This window comes from Marmota monax, unplaced genomic scaffold (assembly GCF_021218885.2).
Source record: "Marmota monax isolate L192 unplaced genomic scaffold, Marmota_monax_Labrador192_F-V1.1 WCK01_AAM20220418_F8-fsc00178, whole genome shotgun sequence".
Taxonomy (NCBI): Eukaryota; Metazoa; Chordata; class Mammalia; order Rodentia; family Sciuridae; genus Marmota; species Marmota monax.
In genome coordinates, this window is record NW_026694501.1 from 1,948,483 (window position 1) to 1,970,459 (window position 21,977).

Here is a 21,977-nt window from a genome sequence, read left to right on the forward strand (position 1 = left end):
AGAGACCAGGAGAGCCCTGGGGGTAGATCGGGGTGGCGGGGACAGTAGCCTTGACACTGGTGTCCTTACCTTGGTTGTGAAAGTCTGTTATGTAAGAAGGTGATGATGGTTAAATGTGTGTGTGTGTGTTTCCTGTGTGAAGCAGGAGTAAATTCGAATGCTTTTGGGAACCCACCGATCCTTCTTGAAGTTTGTTTTAGGTGGGGATTTGTAAATTGCTTCCAGGTGCTGTGATCTGGTCAAGTTCAACTGGTATTGGAGGAGGGGTTTAGGATCAGAGTCAGTCAGTGAGCAAGATAAGGGGTGAATGCTCTAAATGCACTGGGTGGGGCAACTTGTCCTCCCCAGATAAAAGAAGATCCTGGGCAAGGTAGCTACAAATAAGTAGACGGTAAGCAGACACTCATTGTTTATAACAAGGGTGCCCAGCACTTCAGAGTTTATATGGCCTTTATATTACTGTCCTTTTATCCTCCCAGTAGAGGATAAAATTTATAGAGAAGGTTGGGCGATCATCCTTGTTTTACAGTGGAGAAAGCAGAAGCTTAGAGAGGTGATTAACTTGTTGGGGCTCTGGCATCCGGAAGGAGCCTACCATCTGTGGTCTTCAAACTCCTGTGTCTTCTGTATTACCCTCTGTTGGCCCCTAGCAGTCCCTGCCTGCCAGGGCTTTCTCCTCTGCACTGCCAGGAGGGAGGGAGGCTACTGAGGAGGAACATGGACTTGTGGCATCCGAGTGTCTCAGTGTTTTCCTGGGGGCCTGGGATGCTCATCAGATGGGCACATTCCTGTGGTTTTATCTCCACATCCTAAGAACTGAGAAGGGATCCCATGCACTGGACCACTGATGGCATAGAGAAAAGAGGAGCTGAGGTTCATCCATCATTGAAATGTGATGTCTGGGAACTGGCTTAGTACTGGGCTTCTGTGTAAAATGGGACTCTGTGACTATGAGTTAAGGAGAGTCAGGGTGGTGCTGGCGACATTTGTTATCTCTTCCCACCGAATGTACTAAGTAGCTATTGACATCTCTTTTCAGTCACTCTAATTTATTAGTATCCTATTTAATATGCCATTTACCATTCTGTATTCAGACCCTGTGCCAACTTTTGGGCTAAGCAGAAACATAGTGCCTTTGGGGTGGATTTGATGGGGAAGGGAGGTGGACCCCAACTTAGTCTCTTTGAGCTGTCATTCTGCTTCACTGGAAGGGAAAACTCCCCATGGTCACTGCTTCCTAGGCTGCCGTGCAGTTCGAGAAAGGATGTTTGACCTGAATTCTCATGTGACCTTGGCAGGGCAGGACCAAACTAATCATTTCTAGTGGGCTTCTCTGTGCCCTGTGTATCGTAATATGGCATCAAGATGTTCTTTAGGGTTCTGAAACATATAACACTTTTGAGCAAATTCTTCACCATTGGAAAAACACCAATTCACATCCAACAAATGTTTATTGAATGCCTCTTTATGTCAGGCACTGTAGCAAGTTCTGGGACTAAAACAAGGAAAAGAACAAATGAAAATTCCTGTCCTCTGGTGGATGTACGTCCTCCTGGAAAGTAATAGGACATCCAGAGTCTCTCTTCAGAAAGGGGTTCTTTGAAATCTTCTTCTCTACCCAGAGTGTGGGTACCTGGGCTATGCAGGGGACACTATACAGCGTCTCCAGCTAGAGGGTGAGGAGGTGGTCACAGATAGAGCTCTGTGGTTCCCTAAGGATCAAAAATGGTGCCAAGATGTATCCCATGTTTTGCTTGTGTATGTGGACTAGGACAGATGAAAACACGCCATTGGAAAATATCTGTAGGTGGTAGACATGTGTCTGTCACCTGCAACCAAGACTCCGTAGAGGGAGGATCTCATTTGACAAAGGGGAAGCACTTACCACTGCAGGGAAACTACCATAGCACCAGGGTTGGGGAATTGTAGAGATCCTCATCATCTTAAGCAACACAAGGATCCATTATGAATTTGCCACTTCAAAGGGGAGAAGTCATCAGGGGCACCTTTGTCTCATTGGCTGTGACCCAGCCCCACAGAGCTGGTGCTTGGTTTGCGTTTTCCTCTTTGTGGTTATCAGGTGGGCTGGTGGAGTGGCATGAGGATCTGCAGTACCAGCAGCTTTGTTCTCTGAGTGCCTGTCATGACCACAGAAAATGCTGCGGTGGTCTCCTGGGCACACTCAGCCCCTGGGAGCGTGCAGTGGGACCCTGGCACCAAGTGATCTCATTGAGTGTTGAAAGGGGCTGGGCTTCTTCAAGATCTCTGCTCACCAGCATACCTTTGAATTCTGTGCTGTCTCCTCTTCATGCATATTGCACCATAGGCACACATGTGGCAGAGTAATGGGGACACTTTTCCATCTCCACCTGTTTTAGGAGATGTGTATGTGGACTAGGACAGATGAAAACACCTTTTAGGAAGGATTTACAAGTTGCCATAGATTAAAAATAGGATGAAAGAGAAACAAGAGTGGAGATGAAGTGGAGCCTGAAATCAGGCTAGAAATGTAACATGCACACCTTGCTGACTTAGTTGCATGTAAAGTATTCCAAGTGGGGCTGCCGAGGTAAGTCTGTGTCTCAGTCCTGCATGTACCTACCTCAGTATTGCCAGAGACACTCCATGACATGCAGGATTGGAAGCCAAGCAGGATCTGCATCAGGCTGCATCAGGCACTGGTATTTTGAAAACCCTGCAGGTTCTTCTCATATGTAGAAAAGATTAAGGAGGTAAATATGCTTTCTTGCAGGCAGTAGGAATTTGGAAGGTCTCAGCTGTCAGTGTTTTCAAGATAAAAGGAAAATGTTTGGGAGAAATAAAAGCATTCTTGGTACAAAGTCAAGTAGAAACTTTTTCTTGAAGATTTTCATTAAAGAGGCGAGAAGAGCAAATTTCAGGCCATCTTTTTTTTTTTTTAACACATAGTATCTTTATTTATTTATTTTAAAAATTTGTTTTAATTATACATGACAATAGAATGCACTTATATACTTTGATGTACCATACATAGATGGGATATAATTTCTCATTTTTCTGAGTATACATATTGTAAAATCACATTGGTCATACAGTCACATTCACACATACAGTAATAATGTCTGTCAGGCCTCCTCTTGAAATGGTCTGCCTGGAAAGCTCAGTTCCATAATCATGATTTGGCTGGGTGTTAACAGGGAGGGTCTGTCCAGCCTGGTCTCTGCTCATCTGGCTTTCCAAATTGAGGAACTTCTGGACACCTAGAAGTACAGTAATGCCTCCTGCCCAAGAGTTAAGTGAAAAGTTAGATGTTGTCACTTCCCGTCAGTGTTTCTTACCTCATTGAAAACCCAACACCCTCCTCTTAATGCAAATATTTTTAACACCCATTAACAATTGTGAAATGATATGTAAAACTTACCTCTACCATTTTGTAATTTTTACAAATGGGTAAATACCTACATGTAAAGAAGAAATAAAAGCAATTTGCATTAAAAGTATGCAGAATCACATCAGTTACACATCCATTGATTTACATATTGCTATACTAGTGTCTGTTGTATTCTGCTGCCTTTCCTATCCTCTACTATCCCCCCTCCCCTCTCCTCCCCTCCCCTCTTCTCTCTCTACCCCCTCTACTGTCATTCTGTATACGGGGTAAAAATGAGAGTTCATAACCCACTTGAATCAAAGTGTGAAATATGATATATCAAGAACTATGTAATGTTTTGAACAACCAACAATAAAAAATTAAAAAAAAAGTATGCACTTCAGCATGTAGATGCTTGGACTGAGACTAACTAGAAACTAGTAAAGTTCCCCAGTGCTTTATGCAGACTCACTCTGTGGTAGCATGGGACAGCTCAGAGTCCTTGGAAGTGATGAAGTGATGACCTTGGTCGAGGTCTGAATGGTAGTCAAAGGTCAGTCTTTTCTTAACTTCACAGTAGTGGCATTCCTAAAAAATTTAGTATGTATGGAAATTATGCCAACAGTATCTGGGGTCTGGGACTCTGCAGATCCCAACTTGAGAATCAAAGCTTGTATTTCCCTGCCTGGAAAGATCTGACCCATTATTGTTTGTGGCATCTTGTGACAGTAACCTTGTCTTTTGTGCCTCATTTTTTCCCTTTTGCTGTTAAACCTCACGAGCCTTAGTTGAAATCACCAGTCTCATGGTTTTGAATCTTTGTGATCACTGATACCAGATTTCTTAGCAACTCCTGAAAACTCTTCGGCAATTTTTACATTATCTTCTTATTTTATGCATCCTTGATGATAGAACACAACAGTATACATTTTATATAAATATGGATTGATTTATAAGCTAAACTGTAAGTGTTGGCATGAATGTCTGTGGGACATCTGTGGTCATGTGGGACTTGGAAACAAGGCTTCTCTGAGCAGAACTGCCTCGTGATACTCCAGATGTCTAGCATCCATGGCCCCCAACACTCACCAAATGCACTGTGATCCCCCAAAGTGTCCGCTTCCCCACAGTTTCTGAAATGCTCTCCTGGGGGTCATGCCTGCCCTGTTGGGAATGGATGCTTCCCTCCATGATTTGGTGGTAAGAACATGGGTCCTGAAGAAGCAGGGCACTGGTGAGTAGGGTAAAAGTTAGCCCTCCAGGATACACTTAGGGTCATTATTAAAGGATTGAAGGTAGCGGTGATAGAAATCAGAATGGTGGGAGCCGCGTGCATGGGTGATGACTCTGAAGGTGCAGGAGAGAACTCTGGAGGGTGGCGGCAGTGGTCTGTCTTGGTGGAGTATCCCAGGTGCATACAGTGGTCTGGTTTATGCAGTTGTACACATAAGGCTTGTGTGTCTCACTATATGTATATTTTACCCTCAATGAAAAAATTATACAATGGAAAACAATGTGGACATTCTTGTGGAGAATGCTGGTCCTCTGGGACTCTGCAGATCCCAATTTGAGAATCAGAGCTTGTTTTTGCCTGCCTGGAAGGGTCTGACACATTCCTCTTTGTGGCATCTTGTGACAGTAAACCATGTCTCTTGTGCCTCATTTTTCCCATTTGCCGTTAAAACCCATGTGCCTTCATTGAAACCGCAAGTCTTGTGGTTCTGAGACTTGTGATAGCTGATATTAGATTTCTTAGCAACTCCTGAAACCATTTTGGCAATTTTTACATTATCTTCTTATTTTATGCATCCTTGATGATAGAAATTTTTTTTCCTTTTTCTATTTGTATGGGTTAATAAGCCAAATCAGCTAGGCTTTTGGATTCATCTGCTGATGGGAAGATCACCAATCTGGGTGAATCTTGGGCTTTCTGAGATAGCAAATGAGTTATTTTTTCCCTCTTGTTGAAGTGGTTTTGTTTGCTCACGATTTTGTACAGCTGATTCTTGTGCCTATCCTATTGAAAGTGCAACTGGAGTTTTGGAATGTCTGTGAATGACAATGTGTGCTACTGATCTGTCCAGAGTGGAAATGGTCCTGTTATGATTGGAGCACACCGTGGTGGTCCTCAGACTTTTCTCTGGTCATTCCCACCTCCTCCTTCTCCATTCTGAGTCTGGTCACGCGGTGGACTTGTTGGTAGTTGGAGTTAGGTTGGTCTTTCTGTCTTGTCCACTGGGTATGAGTTCAAAGGGCCCCGACGCTTCTGTTTCTATGGGATGGTGTAGAGATGACTGGGCATTGATTTAGCATAGCACCACTTACATTTTACCATCCAAGGACTCACTCTGAGAAGTGAAAAGCATATGCTTTACCTAGTGCTCCAAAGTGGCTCAGCTTGGGGGATATTTTTTTTTTTTGATGCCTCTTGTTTTATCCTGGGCAGATTTTAAAGCCTTTTTCTTCCCACTTTACAGTATAGCCATGTTTGTTCTAATATAAAAATAATAACTCTCCCAAGAACTCTTTAAGTAAAAGTGATTCCTGGCTGTCTGTAGATCCTCCTTGCAATATGTGGATTCTGGTTTAAGAATCAGGGGCTTGTGTAAGTATCAGATTCTAACATCTACAGATAGATGGTTTGTGGCTTTGTATGTTCCTTTTAGCTCTATCTTTCAAATGAACATTTTTGGTCTCAATGTTGAAGACTGTTGAATATGAATCCAAAACAAATGTGTAACAGTAAAATGTCATAGTTATGGATTTAGTTTTAGAACAATAATTCATTCCCTTGCATTTCCAGTGACTTTCAATAGAACATGTAGCTTATGACATTTCATAAGCTAAAGAATATGACTCACTCTCAGTCACTTCTGAGGTATGGCCAAATTAGTTGCAACCTCATTCCTTAAATATTTCTCCACTACACCAAGTCTATACATACCATTAATGTTTGGACTGAGAGGTTGTATTAAATGATGCTGAATATATATTTATGGAAAGGTAGAAGTGTACACTGGAATGAGGTGGCAATGTGGAAAGTTTGTGCTATGTTTCAATGTGTCCCTAAAGTTCACCTGTTGGAAACTTAATGCATAATGCAACAGTGTTGGGAGGTGGAGCCTAAGGGGAAGGATTAGGTCCCAGGGCTCTGCTCTCAGGAATGATAATGTCATTATCTGGGAAGTGAGTTCACTATTGCAGGAGAGGATTTGTTATGAAAATGAGTTTAGCTCTCTCCTGCTTGCTTGCTCACTCCTACCCTCTTGCCTTTCCACCTTCTACCATGGGATGACATAGCACAAAGTTCCCTAGTAAATGCTGGCACCATGCTCTTACTCGTTCTTCTCAGCCTCCTGAACCATGAGCCAAATAAATTTATGTTCATTATGAATTACTCAGTTTCAGATATTCAGTTGTTGTCTCAGAAAATGGACTAACTATGGTTAAGATTTTCTTATAAATTTCATATTTGGGGATTGCCTACTTCAGATCCTGGGGAGGAGAAAGTTACCTCTTGCTGTCTACTCACTCTTCCTGGGTTTATGTTGAGATTTAAATTAGAGGTAGGCCCTGTACTTGGGAAGGCTCTGCTATGCAACTCAACAAGTATGTCCCTTGGCATGGTGAAGAGTCTAATAGGACAAGATGTGCTTACTGGGAATCTGGACCCACCAGCAACCCTCTTGACCGAGCTTCAAGTATCTGTGACCCCTGAAATTCTCTCCTCAAACAACCTGGATTCCAGTTCCAGAGCTATACAGGTCTCTTTCCAGGTAATCTCCATGAACTCCACTGGCAATGTATCGGACTGATTTGCAGAGTGGCTAAGCAGGGCTGTGTGGAGAGAGGACTCAGACGTGCAGACTGGCATGTCTACTTGTGTGCATGCTCGGGGCCCCTCACGAGAGGGAAAGAAGGAAGGAGAGGAAGTAGCTCAATACAGCATGAGCCCAGCCAGTGCTTGGACACGGAGCACTGGGTGCCTCTGTGCCAGGTTCCCCGCAGGGGACCCATGCTTTGTGTACCCTCAGCATGTCTGACATCACCCTCCACATGGCTTCACATCATCTATGGTGTGTCTGATGTGTAGCACCTCACTGGTGCCTGACTTCTGTTCTAGAAGGCAGACTCACAATGTGGGGGAATTCCTCCGGAATAAGAAAGGAATTCCTCAAGAGCATGAGAAATTCCTCAGGAATAAGAAGGTGTTTAACAGATACAATGTGGCCACCAACACAAACTTGGGAAAAATGCCCCTTCCCCCTACACTGGGCCCTATGCCCATGAAAGAAACAGGCTTGGGGTCTTGTGACAGCTCCTCTGTCTCCACTTGTCACTTTTTCTGTGCCTACACTGGGGAAGGAGTTTTTTTGCAGAGGGACAGAAAGTGTTGGATGGAGTCAGTTCTTCCTGGAAGGGAAGTTTTGGGGGAGGCCCAATATGTTGTTCATTTTTAATTCTTATACTTAATTTCTAGTTTTGTATGCTTTCATGTTTCATGTTTTAAGTTTCTCATCCTGAAGCTAGTAGTATCTTGTTCTGTTTTAAGTTGCTATAACAGAGTCCCTGAGACTGGGCAGTTTATAAACATTAGAAATTTATTTAACTTACAGTTCTAGAGGCTGGAAGTCCAAGATCAGGCGGCTGCATCTGGTGAGGGCCTTATAATGCCCCGTAACAGCAGAGAAGTGGAAATTCAGGAGACTGCATGTAGAGGGGATAAGAAGACATGGGGGAGGACCTCGCTTTATAATAACCTGCTCTCAGGGCAGCTAATCCAGGAGAAAGAGGACTTCACTTACTCCTGTGGAAATTAACCCAGTCTTATGACAGCAGCATTGATCTCTTAACATCTTTTAAAGGATCGTCCCTCAATATTGCCACAGTGGCGATCAAATTTCAACATGAGTTTCAGAGGGGACAAACCGTCTTGGAACCATAGCAAGGAGGAAATTGCTTTATGCCTCAAATGTGTATTTTCTCTTTAATGCCCAATAGCTTTGTATGTACCATGTGCCACTGCATCATGTGATACACTGATGTTCCCAGATGTGGTATAGTCAGCAAAGAGCAATGGGAACCATACTTGGCACTTCGTGACTGTTGGCTTTCTTGTGTGTGATTGCCAGACAAATCTGGGTACACTTCAGTGAACCAACAAGGCTGCTTGGGGGAGAAAGTGACTAGCTGTGGGCTTCTGGTTACCTAAGGCCCCAGGGGGCTGGCCATCAGTGTCTTGGTGTCCCCCTCCCCCGACCTTGCTAAAAGCTGCTGTGCAGAGGTTAGTCTCCAGTCCAGTCATGTCATCTAGCCTCAGACCTTGTACCAAGGTAGAAATGAGGCACCAGATATTATGGTGTATTAATTCATTGGGTGATTGAATCTCTTTCCTGTCCTTGGTTATTTTATTTTGTGTGGTAAATTCAATTTGAAAAATAACACAGTAGACTAAATCTGTGACTTTGTATTTATTGCTGGTGTTTTCTGAAGATACATTTTGCATTTACCATAAACCACTTTTACAATGGATATGGATCAGTTGCCCCTAAATAAGGGAGGTCTTGTTTACCCAGTGTTTCTTTGGCTATTAACAATTTTCCAGCTGGGCATGGTGGCACATGTCTATAATCCCAGTGACTCAAGAAGCTGAGGCTAGTGGATCCAAAATTGGAGGCCAACCTTAGCAATTGAGTGAGGTCAAAAGCAACTCGGTGAGACCCTCTTTCAAATTAAGAAAAATAAGAAAGACTGGGGATGTAGCTCAGTGGTAAAGTGCCCCTTAGTTCAATCCCCCATGAACAAAAGGAAGAGTTAGTTCATGGTCTCCAGCTCAGAGTTGTTCTCATCACCAATTCTTTTGCCAGTCGTCTGGGCATGAGCCCTTTATCTCACTCCTTAAGAAGAATTCTACCTTTTCCTGTGTGATTTCTGGTCTATCTCTAGACCCCAGCGGCCCCAGTGCCATTTCCATTCTCCAACCCATACTCAGTACCCATTTTCTTTCCTTGCTTTCCTTGACTCTAGGCCAGGTTTCCGTCCCTATGTGTCTCATACAAAGATGGCGGGTGGGTGGGGTGGCTTACTTCCTTCCCTCCTTCCTTTCTTCCATAAGTGTTTACTGAGCTCCTACCAGATGCGAGTGTGATGGGACCCTCCTCCCAGAGCTTTGTTTGCTTCTTAGAATCAACTTTGAGTCGGTCGGAAGTCCCAGATGCCTCTGGACTGGACGAGGAGAACTGAATGGAGACATCCTAGAGGGCACTGTGACAGGGCTAGGACCAGAGCTGAAAAGGAACAGAACAAGCTGGAAGATGACCATAGGAGAGTGGGTGGGGCAGGGTGTTGACCTCATCCCAGGATCAAGAGGATGGAGGCTGGGAGTGGGTCATATGCACAGGGATATCCAGTTAGATGGAAACTCAATTTCTGTATAATTCCCTCAGCTGCAGAGAGGTGTCTAGGGCACCACCTGGAGACGGGGAAGGCTCTGTCCTAGGGTCCTTTGCATGGAGAAACTGGGAAGGCTGGAGGTTTGGGCAGTGCATTTCAGAGGAGTAATAAACATGGAGGGCGGGTGTGGATGGCTCTGCAGTGGGTAAGCAGTTGGCGATAGTGAGTATAAAAATTCTTAAAGGAAGTTTCTGGGTCCAAAACGAAGAAGAAAAGTGAAGGAGGTTTGGAATGTGGGGAGTCAGCCTCTCTGTACGAGTTTTCTTGAACCTGCCAAATAAATTCATCCCTCATCAACCTTCTCTTCTCCCCCAATCTTTAATTCCCTTGTGACTTTATATAATTCCCTCAGCTGCAGAGGTGTCTGGGGCACCACCTGGAGATGGGAAGGCTCTGTCCTAGGGCTGGGAACAGGAATTTCAGGGAGTCTTCCCTGTGATAGGATTCATGCTGATGAGCCACTGAGGTTCTGATGGCTTAATGTGATGTACATACTGTCTCTGAAGGGTAACAGGTTGGGATTTAGTGCGTCTAGTCTAAGCAAAGTGCTTAGCATTGAATTTGTCAGGCTGCTTTTTGGATGGATATTAAAAGGTCTATGTGGCCTCAAAAGTTTGTTATGGGCCCAAGGAAATAACTCAGACATGAAAAAAAAGATCAGTCTACAAAATATTAAAAGAAAAACAAGGGAATGATGGTGAGGTAATCTATAGGACCGAACAGCAGGGCAATCTAAATCAGCTTTTATGAAGTTATTTTAAATTATGCAATATGGGGTGCAGGTCTACTGATACTACACTTGATATAAGGAAGATCAAGGACTTGGAAAATGAGTGTGCTGGTCTCAAAAGGGGCTGTTCATTTTCTCTGGCCTCTGGCAAGGCCTGAGGCCTGGTAGTGAGCTCTGACACCCCCAGAGGACATTTGATTCATTTCTGCATCCATGTCTGGCAAAGTGCCGTGTGTCTCATCAAAAATAGTTTGGGGTTGTAAGACCCTCTGTGTTCCCCACACCTGTGACTGCATTTCCTAAAAGGGTTCTGTCCTCAGGGCTGTGGGACACAGATCTTTTAAACATTCAGCTCGTTTTTGTGGCCACAGGAGCCTTTCCCACCTCTGTTGGGGTCCTGGCTGCAGCTGTGGGTCCATCAGGCCTCTAGATTCAAACTTCACTCCTGTCCTCTTTCTTCCCCAGGTAGACACGTCCCCTAAAGATGGTGACTCCCTCCTGAGAAGCCGGATCACTTCCCACAGGAAAAGGCCTTCTCCAAGGTAACAAGGCTGGGTCACCCCAGGATCCCCCTACTTTTTCTCATAAATTATTGAAGCCCTCCACCCTTAGCTCCAGGTGACCCTGACATGACTTGTACTCTAAGCAAACATATTTTATATTTCTTGGCCCACTTTTCTTTGGAAGAAGCTCTGTGGTGCTATCAGATTTGGTTTCACTTTGTAACTGGCATTTGAATGTTTGTATAAACTTAGGAGGTCCTATCATTTGGGTGGGCCTGGAGGTGATGAAATTAAGTGAAAAAAGCTGGGTACAGAAAGACACACACTGCATGATCTCACTCATGTATAGAAGCTGAAAGAGTTGATTTCAGAGAAGAAAGAGCAAGACAGTGATCCCGAGAGACAGGAAGGGAAGGGACAGGGGAGGTAAGAGGAAGATTTTATCAGATATTTGAGGGACTGTATGACTCAGTTGAGAGCCACTGCCCACTCACGTTTTCTGGTCAACCAAGCCCCACTGCAGCTGTGAACTCTAAAATGATGATTCCCAATGTGGGAACAGAGCTCTCCTCAATTCTAGAACATTCCAGGCCTTCCTGTCCATTTTTCACTTTTTTTTCTCTTTACACCCAAATTCTCCTTCCTTCCTTCCTTCTTTCTTCCTTCCTTCCTTCCTTCCTTCCTTCCTTCCTTCCTCCTCCTTCTTCTTCGCAGGACTGGGGATAGACTCAGGTGCTCATGTGGATTAGGCAAGTGCTCTATTGCTGAGCTACATCCCTAGACATTAAAAATTTTCATTTTGAGGCAGAGTCTCACTAAGTTACCCAGGTTGGCCTTGAACTTGGATTCCTCCTGCCTCAGCCTTCTGAGTAACTGGGATTAAGGTGGGTGCCCCCACACCTGGCTATGTTTGAAGTTTTGATTTTGGCTAGAGACAACACTGCTGGCCTTGTCCCAGGAGATCTAGGCCTGGTTAGCACCAGTGACACCCTCTGATCTCCTCTGAGCTGTCTGTGGGTCCCTGAGCCTGTCCTCCTAACCTGGGCAGCCCTCCTTGGCCCCCAGTCAGCCTGCCATCCCCACCCTTGTCCCCAGGCACACATCTTGCCCTGCTGGATGGCCTGCCTTCTCATCTCTCATCTGGACCTTCATGGTAGCCTGTCCCCACTCTTGTCACTAGATTATGTTCCACCCGGGTGCCAAGATTTCCCAAAAGAAAACCTAGCCACAGCCCACTGCACGATATAAAATCATGAAGTGATTTTCTGCCATCTTCAAATGACGACAGTCCAGCTCCTCGGCACACCCTTCATGTTGGGGCACTTTGGGACACTCCAGTTGCACCTCTTGGCACCATCCCATGTGGACCCAGGCATGAAGATAGCCGTGATATAATTGCTCAGTGGGGCAACAACTAAATAGAGAAATGAATGGATAACCAACAACATTTCCCCAACACTTGCCTTTGTCTTCTGCCTGGCCATGCGATTCAGAATAACTAACGTCAGAGGGACCTTGACGGATACTGTTTGTTCTGAGCCCTTTCAGTGTGGCGATTCATGTCATCCTCATAGCAACCATCAATGACAAATACTGTCATCAGCCTCACTTTGTCACTTGGGGGCACTGAGGCATGGAGGCTGAACTTCTATCCACGGTGCCCTTTGTGTTTGGGGCTCCTGGGCTTAAACAGCCTCTCAACTACTGGCACTAGGAAGCCAGTTCATGTCAGCTCTACCTTGGAATTTCTATGTTGCTGAGGGTATCATGGGGTTTGTGTTGATTTTTTTTTTTTGAGGGGGGGTATTACCAGGGATTGAACTCAGTGCTACTCGACCACTGAGCCACATCCCCAGCCCTATTTTGTATTTTATTTAGAGGGATGGTTTCACTGAATTGCTAAGTGCCTCTCTTTTGCTGAGGCTGGCTTTGAACTCACGATCCTCCTGCCTCAGCCTCCCGAGATGCCTGGATTACAGGCGTGTTCCACCACGTGGGGCTTGTGTTGACTTTTATTGGGAACACATCTGGATGAGTGCCTCTCTGATGCTCTCACTCCCCTTGGTCATGTGACCTTTACTGCCCATCTCTAGGCTCAGTGCTGACCCGTTGACCCCTGGGTCCTAGGGACTGATGTGGATTCTGGACGGCTCCTGGTGAGGGGAAGGGGGTTACTCCCACCTCTTTCTTTATTCCAGTTTGGGGGCAGAAGTCAAGCCTGGAACTCCTATTTTATAGACTGTTTGAGTAGGGAATGACTGATGTCATCTGCCTCAGTGCCCACCTGTGCCAGATGAGGAAAGTGAGGTCCAGGAAGGAGTCACGTCCAAGATCACACTGCCCAGGGGTGGACACCACTGGTCTTGGATGTATGATCATCAGAGTTGTTTGTCTATGATCAATCTGGAATTATACCTTAGACACGCTCTCTCTAAAAGATACTTTGGCATCTTCTGCCTGCCTAATAATCAGACAAGCCTGATCTTGTGCCTCAGTGAACCACCAGCTGCTGTGCTCAGATGATTTCATAATGCCCTCATTTTGTCATTGATCAACTAATGTGAGTGGTAGTGATGCCCGGAACTGGTAAGCAGGAAACTTACCAGTTCCTGGTAACTTTCTTCTCTTTATTCCTACTGTAAAGACTTAAAACACACATCCATACAGTCCCAGAGAAAGGTCAAAAGCCAGGCTACCAGGCTCCAAAACCTTCTACCTTATTTCATAACCTGAATAGAGTTTCAAGTATATATGGCAATAATACCATTAATCTAGACCAATTTGGGATAAGGCCAATTTACTTGAATAAAGTGTCAGAAGCACATGATATTTAAGGAATGCAGTTTAACTAGTCTGAGACTGGTTTTCAAGGCTTGAGCCAGACTTCAGGATCATCATCCTGGTACTGGGAGTAAAGTGACGAGAATCTGAATAGGTGTGTCTTGCATGCTTAGAAAATCTTGTAGGATTTTTGTAACTTTTAATTGATCTTCTTAAAGAGAACACTTTCTAGTTAACATTCCAATGATTGCTTGTGTTAAGTCTGAAGGAGAATCATCTTAAAATATTTTGTACCTGTGTATTTACTTACTTACAGCTACAAATAAGAAGATAGGCACCTTTTGTCTCCAGAGCCGAGCACAGGTCTATAATTCCATGACTGACTTAGGAGGCCAAGGCAGGAGGATTGCATGTTCAAGGTCAGTCTTGGCAATTTAGCAAGAGCCTGCCTCAAAATAAAAATGAATGAATGAATGAAAAGGGCTGGGATTGTAGTTTAGTGGTGAAGCACCCCAGGATTCAGTCCCTAGTACTGTTAAAAAAAAAAAGAAAAAAAAAAAAAAAAAGAGGCAGACTTTTTTTTTTTTTTCCAAAGCATAGAACTACATGGTCTCCTCTGAATCTAATGGAGGGGATAACTATTTATTTTGTATGGGTTTTTTTTTTGTTTGTTTGTTTTTGTTGTTAATTCCGTGAGACATTATTAGGGGTGACGGGGTTTCAAGCACAGTGCTAGATGCTGAGCGGGCAGAGATGAGCAGGCCTTGGCTCCTGCCCACATGGGTTTTCCCTTGCCAGGATAACTGCAGGAAAGTGCTGAGAGCCATGACAGATGCAAGAGTTGCTGGGGTGACCCAGAGGAGGAAGCCAGGCTCAGGTCCACTGAAGGAGCCATGAGAAGCTCAAACTCAGTAGCCTTCTGGGGTGTGGGAGGCTGATGGAGTGGGAAGGGGCCAAGACAGGGACAGAGGGAACAGTGGTGGCAAAGGCTAAGAGGCTGGCGCACTTGGCGAGGCCACGACTGAAGTCCTCAATGTTTCCAGGGGGTATGGGGTGTGTGGAGACCTAAGTCAGAGCCTGGCATGAAGCACCCCTGTGCTTTGCTAGGGGGCGTGGCCTTCTGCGCACACCCGAGAGCCAGTGAAGGTGTTTTGAACAGATCATTTGGTGACCGATAGTTGGTGGGCTTTCTGGATTGATTGGCAGATGTCAGTCCCTAGGCAGAGAGATAGATTTGAAGCCTGTTGCCCTAATGACTCCAGACGAGGACTGGAGATTGCTTGAGCTACTGTGCCACCAGCAATGGTCATGAGTGACCTGGGTGGGCTTGGTGATCTGCAGAGACAGAATGGTTAGGCTTGGGGAGAGGGTGGGTGGAGTGGTGGCAGCCTCAGGTTCACTGATCCTTGGTCTCATTTGGGTGCACACCCACGTAGGTTTGGAGCTATGGTGTGCCTGTTAGGCGAGCACTGGGGACGGAACTTTTGCTGGGACAAGAATGAGTTTCATTTGGGGAGCCTATTGAGTTTGAGGTACTCATGGGCCCTGAGAGGATTTGTGCAAAAGCTAGCTGGGGATACAAGCCTGGAACTTACTGCATGTCACCATAAGGTCCCTGTTCAGGAGTGTTAAATAGGAACATTCAGAGAGAAAAAGAGGCATTATTTTGGGCTTGGGAGGGTTAAAAGGGTAGGCAAGTGGGAAATGTTTGGTTTTCTCTTTCAAATTCCCTTGATATTATTTTAGTGACTGTTCTGCAATGAGTGCGTTCTCCTTCCTGACTTGCTATTTTAGGCAAGCACTTAATCTCGCCTTACATGTCCCTCCGTGGAAGTGGACAAAGTCTTTTGCCATTAATAATAAATGACCAGAATATCAGTTTATTGTGTAGCCCAACTGCTGACCAGAATCTGTTGTAGCTCATGCTGTGTTGGTGTGGAGGGGCTGTGGATTTTTTTTATTATTATTTTTATGAAAACATTTGTATAAGCTCATTTATACATTTTTTGGAAAGTATAAAAAGTCCCAGAGAAGAAGAAATCCGACCACAAGAACCAACCTAATCTTAATATATTATTAGTCGTTTCAGTGCTGTTCTGCATTATGTTATATTGAAGAAACAATTTGATCTCTTGCATTATGACAGCAAGGCATGACCTTTGTACTCATGTAGAATCATGGAAAGACTTTTGCAAGTGGGTCCTGGCGGAGGGATATATTCCAGGTGGGGAATGGACCTTTACAAGTGGAAGCAACCTGGAAGAGGTCTTGGTTCCAGAACACTCCCCGCCATCAAAATACTTACATATTCACATCTTTTTAATAAAATGGTGTGATATTTCCATTTGACCTATGCACATCCTCCCATATGTTCAAAAAAATCTCTAGATTACTTATAACACTTAATGCAATGTAAATGCCACGTAAATAGTTACTCTACTGTATTGTTAAGGGACTAATAACAAGGGAAAAAGTCTATAAGTGTTCAGAACAGATGCACTTTTTTCCCCTAAGTATTTTAGATCTGCAGATGTGGAGCCTGTGGATATGGAGAGCTGATTGTAGTCCACTTTGATATAGATTAGATCTGGGGGTGAAGACAAGGGAGATACAAGACTAGAAATGTCTACTGGGGCAGATGATGGAAATATTTTAAATATTAAAGTGTCAACTTTGCTCCCAGAGAAGCCCAACATGGTAGCATCAGTGACGTAGGAACATATCCATTGGTGGGATTGGGGCCAGGGACAGGTGGGGCATCAGGGCATTTAGAGACTTGCTGGAATAGTAATGTTTTTTGTCTTTTTTTTTTTCCATTCTTCCATTTTTCCAGGAGAATATGAAAGTGATACTCAGAACTGTTTGTCTCACAGTTCTACTGATTTCTTTAGAAGCTGGTAAGTTAAACACGTCCTTGTGTTCTTGTCTACTAAGAAAAACTGATTTAGAAGACGCCAAGAACCTTCTCTAATAGTCATGTTTTTCCTCACCGGTTTCTGTTGTCTCCCAGGACTGTCCTGGTCAGGGATCTGTGTAGCTGGAAATTTCCTTCAGATACTTCACCACTTTTTCTGTCACTCACAATTGGGAAACTGAGGCCTAGGGAGGTTAATAACCCAGAGTCAAGGGGCAAGAGCTCAAATCTGGGTCTCGCTGCTTGGAGTGAGATAAGGAAATCTTGGTTGTCTTTGGAGGAGGAATTATGCAGTCTTTAAGAGCTTTCTACTACAATCCTTCAGAAGATATTATTATTTTTTTATTCTTTCATTTTCTCTTTTCCCTTCTCCATCCCTTATGTGAGTTTCTTGGGCCCCTTCCATATGCCAGGTACTAGGTGCTGGGACACAGCAGTGAATGTTCTAGACAGAAGTATCTGCCTGCAGGGAGTTTGCATTCCTGTAGGGGAGAGAATACATTAGATAAATAAATATACAGTGTGTCATATGGTGACAAGGGTAGGGAGGAACAAAATAGGAAAGCAGGGTGTACAGTTTGGGGATTGGAGTGGGCAGACTGTTGAATTTTTTGATAATGTGGTCTGAAAAGGCCTCACTGAGAAATTGACTTTTGATTTGAACCTGAAGGAAGGGGAAGGAGAAAGCTATGTGAATAAGGGGTGGAAGTATCCTGAACTGCATGTGCAAAGGCCCTGAGGCTGAGTGCCTGGCATGTTCTAGAAGCTAAAATACCAGTATGGCTGGAGCATAGTGGCAAAAGGGAAGTCATGAAAGGTGTTGTTATTTGATTAAAGGGGGGATGGTAGAGGTTGGTTTGTATAGAACCTTGCAAGATCTAAGGATCTTGGCTTGCAGTCTGACTGAGATGTAAAGACTGCAGGGTTTTTTTGTTTGAAACTGGAGAGGGGATCTGACTTATATTTTTAATGGGCTCTTTTTGGCTCCTATTTTGAGAACAAATCCTAAGGAGGCAAAGGCAGAAATAGAGATGCCAATTGAGAAGCCATTGTGATAATACAGGCAAGTTAGTTGGTGATGGACTCTAGGCAGGAAATGATGAGGCTTATGTGTAAGTGGCAAGGAGTGAGGAGGAGCCACATTTCAAATAGACTTTGAATCTAGACCCAACAGGGGTTTTCAGATGGATCGGTTGTGAGGTGTGAGGGGAAGAATCAGGGACAACTCCAAGGGTTTTGGCCTGACTTAACCAAGGTGGGACTGTCACTGATGCGGTGGGAAAGGGATTGGACGGTCACTCTGGGCATGGGAAGTTTAGCTGTCCCTTGGATGTCTAAATGGTGACATTGACAAAGCCCTGCAGAGCTTGAGAGAGAGGTCTGGGTTGGGGTATAAAATTGGAGGCCTCGGCAGCAGGTGACCTGAGAACCATGAGCTGAACATGGTCATCGAGTGTGTTTAGGAAAGATGACGACTTCAAGGGCTGGACTCGAAGGCCATGCAAGGACTGGTGAGCTGAGGGCTGGGGCGGTGGCTCAGTGGTAAAGTGCTTGCCTAGCGTGAGTGAGGCCTTGGGTTGGATCCCCAGCACCTTGAATTCAGAAAGAGGAGAAGAAAAGAAGGAGGAGACGGAGAGGCGAAAGAGAAGAAAGAAAAGAGGAAGAAGAGGAGGAAGAGGAGTGGGAGGAGGGGGAGGAGGAAGAGGAAGGCCCTGAAATATGGAAGGAGAAACAGAGAAGTATCCTGAAAGTCGAGTCAAGAAAATACTTCAGGATGAGAGAACCAGAGGGTCTACCTGTCAGTTGAAGATTTGCCAAGTGGGACTGTGTCTGAGAGTCGTGTATTTGGTTCAGCAACTTGAAAGTCACGGGTGGCTTTGGTTGGAACAGTGCTGGTGGAGTGGGACAAATCTCACACAATGGAAACGTGGGTCTAACTGAGGAGACACAGTGGTTGCTGCTACAGCTGCTCCTCCTAGCTAGGAGTCCTCACTCTGTGCTGGGGCCATGCTAAGTTCCTAGCCACTTTTATTCCAGGCATATTTTAAAAAGATTAAAATGTTTAAATAGTTTTTTAAAAATGTTTTAAAAATATTTAAAATATTGACTGGAGTATAATCAATATTCAACAAACCTTACATAGCTGGAGTGCATGATTTGAGTGTTGACACGCATAGAAGGTTCTGAAGCCATGATCACAATCGAGATAATAAATACTGCCATCACTTTCTAGTTTCCGTCCTGCAGAATCCCTCCTTTCCATCAATCCTTCCCCATCTCCTTCCTCATCCCTAAGCAGCTGCTGATCTGCTTCCTGTGGCTAGCGATTAGTGTGTGTTCTCTATAATTTTGAATAAACGGTATTATATGGTATATGCTCCTTTGAGAGGGAGGGAATCTGATTTCTTTCCTGTTGTTGAACATATTAATAGTTGATTACTTTCCTACATAGTAGTATTCTATTATGTAAATATAATTTGTTTATCTGCTGACATGTTGATGGATATTTTGGCTATTTCTAGTTTTTTTTTTTCTCTCGCTGTGCTGGTGATTAAAACGAAGACTTTGGTGTCCTAAGCAAATGCTTTATCACTGAGCTAAAACCCTGGCCCTATTTCTGGTTTTTGAGAATTAAAAATAAAGGATTTATAAACATTGATGTACAGGTTTTTGAATGAGACATATGCTCTCATAATTTGGGGGTAAATAGGAGTAGAATGGCTAGATCATTTAGGAGATGCACATTTAACTTTTAAAGAAATTTTCAGAGTCTCCTAAACGTGTACCATTTACATCCTCATCAGCAATGCACGGAAGTCCCAGTTCCCCCACATCTTCACCACCACTTGCTATCATCAATCTTTCTTCATTCTAATCTGATAGGTGATATCTGATCCTGGTTTTAACTTGAATTTTGCTAATGACATTGAGTTTCATTTCGTGTGAGTATTTGTCATACATTTATCTTTTTTGGTGAAATTTCCAAATCACCTATCCATTTTTTTTTTTTTTTTTTGGTGGTACTGGGGATTGAACCAGGGCCTTGTGCATGTGAGGCAAGCCCTCTACTAACTGAGCTATATCCCTAGCCCCATTTTTTTCTAATTACTTGTTTTCTCATATTGGGTTTTGAGAAATCTTTAAATATTCAGAATACAGGGCCTTTATCATCTATGTGATTTGTAAATATTTTCTTCCTGTCTGTCTTTTCATTTGCTTATGGTATCTTTCAAAGAATAGAATTCTCAATTTTGATGAAGTCTAATTTGCCTTTCCTTAATTTTGATGAAGTCTAATTTGCCTTTTATAAATTGTGCTTTTGGTATTGCATATAAAAAGATCTTTGCCTAATCCTAGGGCATAAAATTTTCTTCTAGATGTTTAATAGTTTTAAGTTTTACATTTAAGCCTATGATTCCCTTTTATTGATTTGTAATTATTGTTTCATGCAGTTAAAAATTATATGGGAAAAAAGAGAAATTACATGCCCAAACTACCTATGTATTTTTAAAAATTCTATCTATCTATGTAGTTTTATATTTACCTCTGTAGTTACTGGTATTTTTTCTTTTTTTATGTGGATTCTATTTATCATCTGGGTTCTTTTATTTTCAGCTTGAAGTCTTATGCACTTTATTTTTTCAGGGTAGGTATGCTTATGATGGATTTTCTTAGTTTTAATTTATCTGTAAATGTTTTCATTTCACCATCATTTTTGAAGGATGGTTTCTCCAGATATAGAATTTTTGATTGATAGTCATATTATTTTTAACTGGATGAAATGTTTTAATATGTCATCCAGCAGTCTCCTGGCTTCTTTGGGTTCTAAGAGCCCATTGTTAATCTTATTGAAAATCCCTTGTATGTAATGAGGCATTTCTCTCTTGTCACCTTCAAGACTTTCTATTTTTGTCTTTCTACAATTGGACTATGATATACCTAGGTGTAAATATCTTTCAGTTCATCCTTGTGGGTTAACCTTGCAACATCCGTACTTCCTGCAGTAAGTGACCACTGTAGTTATTACTTCTTTAATTTAAGGGTCAGCTAATGATTGGCCTTTCTTTAAATTCCTTGACCTGGTAAGTTTTATACCCTTTGCCAAGGGGTTCTAAGATTTGGGTATGCCTTACCACTCTGTCTTAGCCTTCAATTCCTGCTTATGTCTGATCTCTGAGTTATCTGGATATAAGAGACTGGTACCTTTCCTGGGCATGTGAACAGCCCTACCTACGTGAGCACTCTTCTTGATTCCCTAGGAATGTGTCAGAGCTTTCCAAAGCCCCTGTGGACTATGGATCTTCTTTGTCCTAACTGGCCTTAAGCTGCCATCATATTGAACAATTGGCCCTGAGTTTGTTCAACAGGCACCCTGGGTGTAGGGCATTTCCTGTGGAGTTCCGAGTCAGGTCAGTAACAGCACTACTCTATGAATGTGACTTCCAGGAACTGCCAGTCAAGTCGAAGAGTGACAGTGTTCGTTAGGACTTTCTGAGGACCTACAAACCTGATCTGTTCTTGAAAGTCTACTCTTTTCATAGCTGCTGTTTGCAAAGATTCTGGTTTTCATGGCCCAATAGAGGGGATTGGGAGTGGTGTAGTTTACAAAGCCAGAAGCCTTACCGTTCTACCTTGGTTCAACAGATTTTCTTTTCTTAAATAAATGTTCTGATAGTTGCAAGCTTTTCATTAAAAAAAAAAAGTCAATCCTTTTGTTGTTTTTATGGAGGAATGATTTATGGAGACTCTTACTCTGCATTTTGGAGCTCTGCCTCTGAAGTTCTTTTAAATATTTTTCTTTGCATAAAGATGTACAATTTGTTAAAAAGACTTTTCTTTTTCCACTGCGTTAATTTTGCACTTTTGTCAAAAATTGATTAAATATATTTGTGTGAATTACTTCCAGGATCTCTATTTTGTTCCAGCAATATATTCATCTTTATGCTAATAATATTTATTATGCTAATAAAGATGAATAGATTGCTGGAACAAAATAGAGATCTTTATTGCTATCTGTTTATTATATTAAGTATAACTTGATTTTAAGGCAATGTGACTCCAACTTCTTTCTTTTTTAAATCAAAGTTGCTTTGGCTATTCCGTATGAATTTTAGAATGTATTTATCAATTTGTATGAAAAACTCTGATCCGATCCTGATTAGGATTGAATATAAATAAATTTCCAGAGAACTGATGTCTTTTTTTTCATTTTTTCCTTTTGAATATTATAATATTATAATTGTACAT

The 21,977-nt window shown here is 43.1% G+C and overlaps 1 protein-coding gene across 11 annotated transcripts in view; it reads left to right on the forward strand.

Moving 5' to 3' along the window:
• Il1r1 (interleukin 1 receptor type 1) overlaps window positions 1-21,977 on the forward strand; it is an 80,628-nt gene that overhangs the window by 33,180 nt on the left and 25,471 nt on the right. For 4 of the 11 annotated variants that reach the window (XM_046420028.2, XM_046420026.2, XM_046420035.2 and 1 more), the window contains 3 exons: window positions 10,998-11,074; window positions 14,133-14,235; window positions 16,650-16,713. In XM_046420028.2, the coding sequence (XP_046275984.1) occupies window positions 14,227-14,235; window positions 16,650-16,713 (73 nt within the window). In that variant the 5' untranslated portion in view covers window positions 10,998-11,074; window positions 14,133-14,226. The remainder of the gene's footprint in view (window positions 1-10,997; window positions 11,075-14,132; window positions 14,236-16,649; window positions 16,714-21,977) is intronic. The other 7 variants (XM_046420032.2, XM_046420030.2, XM_046420036.2 and 4 more) reach the window with 3 other exon arrangements.